The 12,440-nt window shown below is 32.3% G+C and overlaps 1 protein-coding gene across 1 annotated transcript; it reads right to left on the reverse strand.

Annotated features, from left to right (window-relative positions):
* Positions 1–7,252: 7,252 nt before the first annotated feature.
* On the reverse strand, positions 7,253–8,491 carry LOC132301457 (phospholipase A1-IIdelta-like). The gene has a single exon (XM_059798707.1). It carries the CDS (start codon positions 8,489–8,491, stop codon positions 7,253–7,255), a length of 1,239 nt encoding a protein of 412 aa, XP_059654690.1.
* Between the last annotated feature and the right edge of the window lie 3,949 nt (positions 8,492–12,440).

Here is a 12,440-nt window from a genome sequence, read left to right on the forward strand (position 1 = left end):
TTAAGGTCTTAAAGGTGTGTTATGCCTTGGAAGACCATTGTTTTACTTCTTGCTTCCGTATTTGGATCCGTTACCGGGTCAACTTTCGGGTCCCCATTGACGCACCGGATTGAATAAAACCTGGGTCGTTATATAACGTATTTTACCAAATGGGATTTCCTCACTAAAAATCCTGGTGCAATCCCTCTAAACTTAACTTTCTTTACTTTTAAGTATTTATATTTATGATTATGAATGTTTATTTGATCATACAGTTTAATCAATCATAAATTGAGTAAGTTAACCTAATAAGTAGATCTAGGTCACATCATGTCTGAAAATTCATCTGTTGTTGATATGTTACGTTTAACTCCTGTTTTTGATTCTGTCACAAGCATGTAAATTGAGTGGTTCAAGTTTAAAAAGGATTTTAAAATTTTGTTAAAGAAATTGAATCTTGCGGAACTTGATAGAGATATTTTTAAGTTAGAAGTTTCTGTCTCTAATAAGAATTTGGAAGAAATTGGCCATAAAAAATTGAATCTTCTTCATAAAATTAATTTTCTGAAAAAGGAACTTAAGAAGGTAAATTTGTTTAATAAATCACTGGAACTTAAAATTGATAATTTGAGTAGTGACTTTGTTAAATCAAAACAATCTTTTCAGAAAGTTGATAATGACACTTGCAAAATTGATAAGTTGAAAAGAGTGGTTGAGAATATTAGTTATAATAAAGAATTAGCTTCAACTTCAAATGATTTGTATTTTCAAAAATCAAAAAATATTTTTGTGAAAGTTGAAACCAAATCTTGTGTTATCTCTAATTCTCCCAAACTTATTTCAACATGTCATTTTTGTGGTAAAAAATGGCATATCAAGTATAAAAGTCAGATAAGAAAAATTGAACTAAGAAATTTAAAAATCTAGAGAGTTCAAATTTGAGAAAGAAGATGATTAAGACTGTTGAGCCTTATGACACTTTACCTAGAATAATAGGGAAATCATTGCATAATGAATCTAGCTAAAATTGTTTAGGTAAAGAAAGATAATTTTAAATGCCTTGCCATGCACACAGCACTTAGAGCACTTGGTCCATGTGGTTGGTATTTTGATAGTGTTGCTTTAGGCATATGACAGGGGATAGAACATTGTTTACCACTTTTAAGGAATGCTCAGTTGGTATTGTTACTTTTGCTGATGATAATGCTTCTACTGTAAGTGGTAAATGTAAGATCAAATTTCCAAGAATTGGGGAGTTAAAGAATGTTCTATATGTTAAAGGTTTAGCTGCTAATTTGTTGAGTATTAGTCTAATCTGTGATAAGGAGTTTCAAGTCAATTTTACTCAACAAGGGTGTTTTGTAACTAATGAAAAAGGTGAATGTGTTTTGAAGTGAATTAGAACTTTAGATAATTGCTATGTTGTGTTTTCAGATCCTTCACTAATGTGTTATTTTGCAGTTACTGATGAGGCAGTTTTATGGCATAAAAGACTTGGACATGTGAATTTTAATGATTTAGTGAATTTGTCTAACAATGATTTTGTTCGAGGTTTGCCTAAATTGAAGATGCCTAGGAATGAACTATGTGGTCCATGTCAATTAGGAAAATAAACTAGAGTGTCACATAAGAGACTTATTCATAAAGTCACTTATCGACCTTTAGAATTGATTCATATGGATTTGATGGGTCGCATAACACCTAATAGCATTGGAGGAAAAAGATATACACTTGTTATGGTTGATGATTTTTCTAGATTTACTTTTATTGCATATTTGAGAGAAAAATCTGATACTTTTGTGAATTTCAGGTCTATTTGCCAACTTATTCAAAATGAGAAGGGATATCGAATTAATCGGATTAGGAACGACAATGGAGGTGAATTTGAACCTAAGGAGTTTATTGAATATTGTGATAAGAATGGCATTAAGTATGAATTTTCAGCACTTAGAACACCACAACAAAATGGTGTAGTGAGAAGGAAAAATAGGACAATTGCAAGTATGGCACGTACTATGCTTCATAAGAATAAAATTACAAGTCACTTTTGAGCTAAATCAGTACGTACTGCTTGTCACATCCTAAATAGAGTTTATCTTAGGCCTGGAACTAACAAGACTTCATATGAATTGTGGTATAATAGAAAGCCCACTGTTAAATACTTTAGAGTCTTTTGAAGTAGATGTTTTATCCTCAAAGATAGGAAACACTTGGGAAATTTTGACTTTATAAGTGATAAAGGTGTATTTTTGGGTTTTTCATAAACAAGTCAATCTTATAAGGTTTTTAATCTTAGAACCAAAGTGGTTATGGAGTCTATAAATGTGATTTTTGATGATACAAAATCTAAGATAACCTCTTCTCAACTTGTTGAAGAAGAAACTAATTTTGAAATTACAGGAAAAAGGAAAAAACTTACAATTCATGAGGAAGAAAGAGTTGAGAATTTAGGTGGAGAAGGTAAAGAGGTTGAAGAAAATGAGGATGAGGAATTAGAGGTCACCCCTGATGAACCTATAGGAATTCTTTCACCATCTTTAGATATTCCCACATCTAGCAATTCTAGAGTTCGATTAAGTCATCCAGTTAACAACATGATAGGTCTATGGGATCAGCATGGTACTAGGAGTACAGTCCGTGATCATATGGGACATTCATGCATTATAGATAACATGGGACATTCATGTCACATGGTTCAATTTGAACCTAAGAATGTTGATGAAGCTCTTCAAAATTCTGATTGGCTTATGGCTATGCAAGAAGAATTGCTTCAATTTGTAAAGAATGATGTTTGGGGAATTAATGCCTCGACCTAGTGATGTTAATATCATAGGGACTAAATGGATCTTTAAAAATAAACTTGATGAACATAGTCTTGTAATGAGAAATAAAGTTAGATTACTTGCACAATGATACACTCAAGTTGAAGGAACTGATTTTGATGAGACTTTTGCACCTGTTGATAGACTTGAGTCTATTCGACTTCTTTTTGCTCTTGCATGTCACTTTAAATTCAAATTATTTCAAATGGATGTTAAAAGTATTTTTCTAAATGGTATTTTACAGGAAGAAGTTTATGTAGCACAATCAAAAGGTTTTATTAATCCACATAATCCTGATTTTATTTTTCATCTTAAAAAGGCTCTTTATGGTTTAAAGTAAGCACTTAAAGCATGGTATGAGAAGTTAACTTCTTATCTAATGCACAAGGGCTTTAGAAGAGGAAAAGCAGATAAAACATTGTTTATTTTCAAGAAAGGAAAAGATTTTTTTGTTGCTCAAATATTTGTGGATGGTATTATTTTTGGTGCTACATGTGATAACCTTGTTCATAATTTTTCTAAAGATATGAATAATACTTTTGAAATGAACATGGTTGGTGGACTGATTTTCATTTTAGATCTCCAAGTGAAACAACTTCATGATGGGATTTTTATATCTCAATCAAAATATGCAATAGAGCTAGTTAAGAAGTTTGGTATAAAAGATTCAAAGCATGTTCAAACTCCTATGAGTACTTCATCCAAATTGGATAGAGGCTTTGATCCTAACAAGGTTGATCATTTCTTGTATAGGAGTATGATTGGTAGCTTGTTGTATTTGGCAGCAACTAGGCCAGATATTTTATTTAGTATAGGTGTTTGTGCTAGGTATCAAGCTAATCCTAGAGAACAACATATTCTTGCAGTCAATTAAGCACATTATTCGTTATGTCAATAGTATATTGAATTATGGATTACGTTATTCTTCTGAGTCTAACTCTGAGATTGCAGGTTATACTGATGTTGATTGGGCTGGTAACAAGGATGATAGAAAGAGTACTTCAGATGGTTGTTTCTATGTTGGTACTAATCTTGTTTCATGGTATAGCAAGAAACAAAATTGCATATCTTTATTATCTTGTGAGGCTGAATACATTGTTGTTGGAAATTGTTGCACATAATTGCTTTGGATGAAACAGATGCTTCTAGATTATGGAGTTGATCAAGGTACTATTGCTATCTTTTGTGATAATACTAATACAATTAATATTTCAAAGAATCCAGTTTTGCATTCTAAGACTAAGCACATTGACATTCGACATCACTTTTTTAGGGAACTTGTTGAACAAAATGTCCTGTCTTTGGAAAAAGTGCATACTGATTAGAAATTGACTGATATTCTCACTAAACCATTAGATGCTCCTAAGTTTTCTCATTTTAGGAAATCTATTGGTGTATGTTGTCTTGATTAGATGCATTGTAAAGACATAGTTTAGAAAGGATTTTCATACATATCTTGAGAATCTAGATTATGTTTTTGGGAAGTTAAGCAAATCATATTGATTGAGTATATTGAACACAAGGAGTTTAATGACACATGGATTATCTGTGGAAAGCATACAATGGCTATGAATTGATGAAATTGGCTTTGCTTAGTTATTTCGTATTGTAAATGAATCATTGATAGTACATTTACTTGAGATATCATTGTTTTAGTCAAAGATAATGTTGATATGATTGATCATTGTCTCAGAATTTAAACTTGATTTTTGTGTTTTAGACCAAAAGAGTAAAAAAAATAATAATTAAAAAATTAAAAAACAGCTTAGAATGAAAAAAGTTTTGAAAAAGAAAGAAAAATATTTGTTGTTTTGAAAAAGGTGAGATGGAAAAGGCTAGATTTGCGATTTGTCCGAAAGTTACCTTGACTCGAAACAAATGGGAATAAGGGAAAGAGCTGGCTACCCATAAGCATGAAAGCCGCCAATGTGCAAAAAAATGAATAAATAAAATAAAATAAAATTGAGCACAAAGAGAGAAAAAAAAAATTTGTCTGTTGCACATGTTGATTGTTTGAATTCTAAAGATATGTGATATCATTGATTTATTATCTGAAATCTGAACAATTAACAGATCATATGTTTTTGGAACTTGGTGGTGATTTTACTACACTTGCTAAGTTTGTGGAACTTCATTGAATTGATCTTGGTTATTTCTGTTAATACATATAATCTTACAAAGTCTATATTCTCATTGGTTTTAGTTTACAAGATTTATATGGTTGGTTGCTTCCTACTTCTAGGATATTTCTTCCTTTAGACCCTTGTTCATTTGTGACAAAAAGTGGGAGAGAGTTTAGAGTTTTATCATTTAGGGGGAGAGATACTTTTGCATTAAGGGGGAGAACCATTGATCATTGCATGTGTTTACATTGCGTTGATATTCAGGCATTAAAAATTTTATGCTTGTGTTTATTTTCTTGATTAAGCTTCACGGGTAGTTGTGTTTAAGCTAATGTGCAAATTACATGTTGCTACATGTGTTGAAGCTTTATGAGGTTTAAGAAAAAAATCCACGGTTTATTTCCTTTAACACTCATTGTAATTTACTTTCCTGCTTGGGTAGATTGCTGAATTGTTTTAGGGTTTTGTCACGAAATTGCCAAAGGTGGAGATTGTGAGATATATATTTTGTAATTGTCTAATTTCATTGTCAAAAAAAGTCCGATCGAGTTGTAATTTTTCGGTTCAAATTTCAGAAATTGAAGATCGGATGCTGATTTGAAGAAGTTCAAGTGTTCATGATATACTACACTCCGAGATGATGAGAACAATGCTCTAAGAAGTTTTGAGAGGTAGTGAGAACATTTAGGAAGGGTTTTGGAAGTTTCGGAAGGAGTTTATACATTCTGGCCATCTTGAACTGGTTCAAACCCCCTGAATTGGTTCAACTTTAGTAGAAAAGCAAAAAATTCCAAACTGTCCATCTTGAACTGGTTCAAGGGGGCTGAATCGGTTTAAGAACCAAAGTTGGCCACGGCAAAAACTCTCTGACCTTCTTGAACCGGTTCAGCCCTTCTGAACCGGTTCAAGGTCTCTTGGCAGCACTTGGATTTTAGTTTCCTTTTCGCTGAATGTTTCCTTTTTTATCCCAACTTCTTTCTAAGTCCTATGCATGAAATTTTTCCTATTTTTTGAGAGATTAGGACTTTATAAACTTTATATAAACCTTGTTAGTCTTCTAGGTTTATTTACGACTTTAGGGAAAATCAATTTTATATTTTGAGAAAGCTTTTAGAGAGAGAAAATTCAGAAAATCAAATCTGATTATTCAGAATTTATTTATGTGAGCATACAGATATATTCATGAGTGATTTAGTGGTATTGTTCTCTATCTCATTCGGAATTGGAGGTATATTGAAGATTCAGATATTCCGGATGAAAAGCAAGATTTAATTCTTCTACATCGAATTCAGATCTTGAAGAATAGAAGTAAAAGCGATCACACTTTGAAAGGGTTGGAGCATTCGAGAAGTGTTGTCTGATCTACCTACTACTCTTCTAAAAATATTAAGCATAAGTCTGAGGTCAAGTTGCTATTGGACGGGGAGTCGCAAAGCTAAAAGATTGTCAGCAATTGGTGTTTGGTAGAACGATAGGGTGTGAGCCATAGTCAAAGATCGGTGTACTTTGTTTCAAATATAGTGAATCTATTTACTTTGGACTGAATAATCCACGAGGTTTTTCCCATATAAATAGTTGACGTATTTTATCCACTGGGGTTTCCTTGCTAAAAATCCTAGTGCAATCTCTCTAAACTTAACTTATTTTACTTTTAAATATTTATATTTATGATTGTGAATGTTTAATTGATCATACAGTTTAATCAATCATAAATTGAGCAAGTTGACCTAATAAGCAGATCTAGATCATTAATGGAGTTAATCACAACTGAAATCAACTAAAAGTTTTCGCACCCTATGTAACTCTAGTTTCACATACAAGACTTAATAATTGAACCCACAATTTTTGCTTGTCTGTTGAGTGATGATGTTCAATAGGGCGCGAGAGGAAAAAGAAAAATAACCCAAACACGAATCAGACATGTTCGCTCATTGATTGATGATGTCCCATGGAGGTGAGAAGAAGAAGAAGAGTGGAGAAAGGGAAGGGCTTGGGTTTAGGAAGGGATGAAAAAGAGAAATAAAAGAAAAAGGATTATGTATACATGGTATAAACTTGTTTAACCTTGAAAAATAAATAAACAAACAAATAAATAAGCACAGTGGACAAAATAAACGAAGTTACTGCGTATTATTAAATTTCACTCACTTATTTTATATTAATACCGAGTCTCGTACCCACTTTGAGTGTTTTACTTTTAACATCCACTTATTCTTGCAACAGACACACACAGACACACACATGCATAAACAACAAGTACGCAAACACACACATGCATAAACACGCAAATTAACACACATGCAGATGGCCTTGCCGCAAGGTTTGTAATTAATTAGTGGCCTGTTCCTCCTCCTGGAGTGGCTCCTTCTCAACCCACTCTCCATTTTGATCAATGGCCATCCTCATATTCCTTTCAACCGACCATGACTTTGGAATACGATATTCATCCTTGAGAAAACCACTGGACTTGTTCACAAGAGCCAAACTCCTCTTCACGTTCAGCTTAAACTCCCCATTGCTCCCATTCCAACCTGCAATTACATGTAACAGGCCTTGCAAGTTATGCCAGTTAAGCCTGTTGTCCTTGGAAATTAGATTCTGTGAAGGGTTCAAGTGTGGAGACTTGGAAGTATCAACCTCAAGCTCAATTCCTGGATGTGCGTAATCCCCCCACGGGAATACGCTTTTGGGGTAGGTTGCAAGGAAGTCTTTCACGTTCTTCATATGTAAGATTCTCAGGTTTTTTCGCGCCTTAATCTTGTCACACAGCACTTGGTTACCCAGGGTTGGGCAACAGAACACGAAAGCCGATACCGGGACATTACTTGGAACTGCACTAGTGTCCGCCACATTGTAAGCGCTTAGAGCTGCAAGTACCCCACCAAGGCTATGTCCTGTGAATATCAAGCTTAAATTTTCACCCTTGTACTGCTCCGCCAGTTCTTTGATCTTTGTTAGAATTTGAGTTTGCGCGCTGTGCTTGGTGAATTGAGACTTCGGGTTGTCGGCAGTGTAAATTGAGAGCCAACCCTCCATGACCTTGGCACCCCCAGCAGCATCACTCCCCGGAATCAGATTTACAGGCTGAGACCCCATGAATGGTAAGGCGGACACGAGATTGGCGTTGAGATCGTCAATGAGTTCAGTAAGTAGGATGGTTCCACGCCACACCACATAAATTTCACGCCTCCCATTGGCCTTACTGACTTCATCGTTGGAGACAGCAATGTAGCCCATCCAATTGGTCTGGTAGAACAACGTAGAGCCCACAGTGAAGCTGGAGTCATTGGTAGGAACATCGATTGGAGTGGAATAGATGAAGGACACCACCTGGTATTTTGATGCACAATCTGCTAGGAATACGTTTTTGAAGAATGACTTCATGCCATAGCGGCCCGCGCCACAATATTTGGAATTTGAATCGCCGATGAAGGCGTCGTAAGTGGCGTCGCACATATCACCGCACTGGAGGATGAGTTTCCTCAGGTTGAGGTCAAGGGGGTCAATCAAACCTTTCCATTCGTTGCTTCCGAGTAGTTCTTCCCATGTTGCTCCTCCACTGGCCATGATATATATATATATATATAGATGATATATAGGTTTAATGTGGTGGCTGTGGCTGTGGCTGTGGCTGGTGGAGAGCTAGGAACAAGTAGTGTTGGTATGCATTGTGAAGGTGCTATTGCACGGTATAAATAGGGAAATTTTGAAGCATCTTTCATCACCCACGTTTTTTCATCGTTCAAATTGGGCGGAAGAGAAAAAATAAACAAGTTTATAAATATAAAATGTCAATTTTAATCTTCATTTATCTACAAAATTATAAAAACTTTCCGTCTCTTCTTTCCAGCCAGTCACATTGTATATAATTTCTATTACTCCTTTTATCCTCTATTCACCAACTCTTTCCTAATATACCTCATTTATCTATCCCCTCCTCTCCTTATTCCTAATTTTCATCGTTCAAATTGGGCGGAATAGGATTTTTTTATTAAAATAATCTTCAATAATTCATTAAAAAATTATATTTAAACAGTTAATGGTCCTCTATAAAGAGACTATGATCCACCGCGAGTAGATGATGATTTAAAAATGGTAGATCAAATTAATAATGGTAGCAACTTAAAATTCATTAATAAATCGTTACGTTTGCTAAATGATTTTTAAAAAAATCAATAAAATTCAACGAAATTTATTAAAAATCCATTTCTATTGAATTATGTTGTAAGGATTAGCATATCAGTACATTTTGGTTACAGTGTGCGAATTTAAGAAAAAACAAATCATAATTGTGATAATCGATTCTGTTACATAACGCTGATATAGGTCCGATTCCGTTACACCGCAACCGCAACTGCAACCAGTGCGGCCTCTGCAATCACAACTTACATGAGATTCTTAAGTTCAACAGTATTCAACCTAAACATCAATTACTTCTTGATTCTAAATTAAAAGAAACCGATTTGAAATATTAAAAATCTAAAAGAATCATTGGGTTTAAATGAGTTCACGAGTATAATACGTGTTAAGTTTTTTTCATTCGTAGTTAATCTTTTTTTTAAAAAAAAGTTCTCTAAGTTCCACCGTACAACCAGCAATGCAAAATAAATTCAACAGAAGTTTGATGTAGGAGTTGTACATCCAATTTTAATTTTTTTTAATTTTTTTTAAACAAGTGGCATCTCTAATTTTGTTTTTGTTCAAAGAGGAAAATGAAGGATTCATCCCGTTTTGAAAAAATATCTCAAATAAATACAACACACCACTTTCAAAGCATGTGATGCTTAGCATGGTACGTTATCGCTTTTAGCATATTAGTGATATGTTTAACCAAGTTGTATTTTTGTTGGACTAAGTCTCATGATTTGGGCATGTTCTTTCTTCTTCAAGGATTTGGCTTTGTTACTATTTGTCATGCTTGTTCTTAAAAATTTAATTTTGCTATTATTTGTCACGATCTGTCCAATTTATAGTAATAATTTTTATTTATTTATTTATTTTTTTTTTTTTTACGTGTTGTATGTTGGAGTGATTGAGATAAATGAGGGACCCCATATCTTAACACATGGGATCACATCTTAACGCCATGCCCTGGAACAGTATTTCCAGTACACAATGGTTGTCCAAAATGTGGGGTCCGTTTCTGTCACTATTTGTCTTCATAGCAATATTTAATTTTGTCTTCACAACATGAATGGATACTTCATTTTTAAAGTTTGGAGGCATTGTGTGTAACTTAAAATTAATTAAGATAATATTTGTTCATTCTTTTAAATAATTTGTTTTGTTTTAGAATATTAATCGTACTCAAAATAAATTAACGAAAGGAAAAAAAATTTGTCACTAAATGTATAGTCTTATCAAGATATATGCGGTTATAAATATGATAGTTGGTGAAGATTGAGAGGGCACGGGGATAGTCATTGTTATAGGGTGGAGATGTTGTGCTTCAAGCTGTAGTTTTGAAATACAAGACAAGACCATAGGACTTCCTCAATAGGAGGGATCCAAGTTTTGAATTAAGACTTTTATTATTATTATTTTTTAAAATTAACAAAAATTTAAATCAATCATTTAATAATTTATTTAATTCATTAGTTAATAAGGAGAGCTCACATGAGAGGACTCTCATGATAATATTGTTCATTCTAAATTAAAGTTTCAAATATCCTTAAACATAATATATATATATAAGAACTTAAGGGCCTAAATTCTTTTTCTTCTTCTTTTTTCTTTTAGGGTTATATTTTCCTAAATTCTAAAAGGAGCAAAAGCCATAAAAATAAGAACTTAAGGACCTATTTGCTTCAATTTTTTAAAAAACAATTCTTTAAAATATAATTTTTTTTAGATAAATATAAAAGACGTTATCTAAAAATATATTAATAAGTTCAGTTTAAGGGAGCTTTCTAATTCTAAAATTCCTTCCACTTAATGGCTTTGTTAAATGCATATTAATGGAAGGAATTTAAACTATTAAGTAAACAAATGTTTTGTAAAAGTTTTCAATTTTTAAGGAAATTAAAATTAAATTCTTTTAAAAAATTAAACCAAACCGGCAAAGAAATGGAAGTAAAAGAAAAGACAGAAAATGGAGAGATATGATTATTTGTGTTTGGTACAAAACTCTGGAAGGATAAAAAAAGGAGAAGAATTTGGAGGGAAATATTAAAACTAATGAGTTAGTTTTGTTATCCTTAAAAAAATAATAATAATAAAATAAAATAATATGAGAAGAAATGAAAGGAAAGTGAAGGAAAGACTAAATTTGTTCTTATTTTTATAATAGGTAAAAATAAAAAATAAATAAATAAATAAAAAGGTATGATGATTAATTCATTAAAATATTTTCCTTCCTTTTCTTTCCCCAAAAATGATTATCTTCATTTTGACTAAACATAATAAGTGGTTTACACTTTCATCTCATTTTTTATTTCCTTAGCTCTTAACTAATGTTATCATTTTTTTTTTTCTTTTCCACTGTACCAAAAGCGGCCTTAAGGAATCAAATGGAAGCACAAGGTAAAGGATGACAATGATGGTGATATACGGTGATGTTAATTTATTAAAATATTTTTCTTTTCTTTATTTCCCCAAAAATGATTATCGTCATTTTGACTAAGCAGGATAAGTGATACACTTTCATCTCACATTTTTTTCTTTATCTCCTAACTAATGTCATCAAATTTTTTTTTTTTTTTCTTTTCCATTTTACCAAACGCGGCCTTAAGGAATCAAATAGAAGGACAAGGTGAACGACAAGGCTCTGGATGACAATGATGATAATATATTATATGCCTTCAAGTATTGAAATCTTATTATGTGATGGATAAAGAGTGCGGAGGACATTGAGACTGAGCAGTCTTTAATACTTGTTCACTAAAAAATTATTATGATAAGCACTTATCTAATGTCCCTCACACAGTTATTATTATTATTATTTATTTCCACTCTTTAATGTAGCATTCTCATTTCCATTATAGATGTATTATTCTTATGTTTTTTTTGAATATAACTAGTCTGACAAATTATCCTTGCTGCCTCTATTTATATGTGATTAATACAAAGATCGATGATGATAATAAGTATTTCACAATATTAAATTTAGTGTTTCAAAATATAATTTAAATGTAATATTGAATTCAGAGGACCATAGTATGGCAACGTCAGGGCTAGAACTTAATTTTCAATTTTTGCTTTTGTTTTTTATAATACTATAACTAAAAATATTCATATAAGCATTTTATAACTTGAATAGGGATAAATTGGACTTCTCAATTGTTTACAATAAATTGTTATATGAATACTCTTTACTATATATATATACTTATATATACGCACACACTCGTTTGTTCTTGCTAGGTAGTTAAGCAATTTGGATTGTACGAGCAATAATCAAAGCGCATATTGTTACATCTTTTTACTTGAATTAAATTATCTTAATTTAAAATGAAAAGTCTTTAATACTTGTTCACTAAAAAATTTGGATGTATTTTTTTATATATATAAATATAAA

Source organism: Cornus florida, unplaced genomic scaffold (genome assembly GCF_030987335.1).
Source record: "Cornus florida cultivar Cherokee Brave unplaced genomic scaffold, ASM3098733v1 CherokeeBrave_3.0.0_Hap2_Chr03, whole genome shotgun sequence".
NCBI lineage: Eukaryota > Viridiplantae > Streptophyta > Magnoliopsida > Cornales > Cornaceae > Cornus > Cornus florida.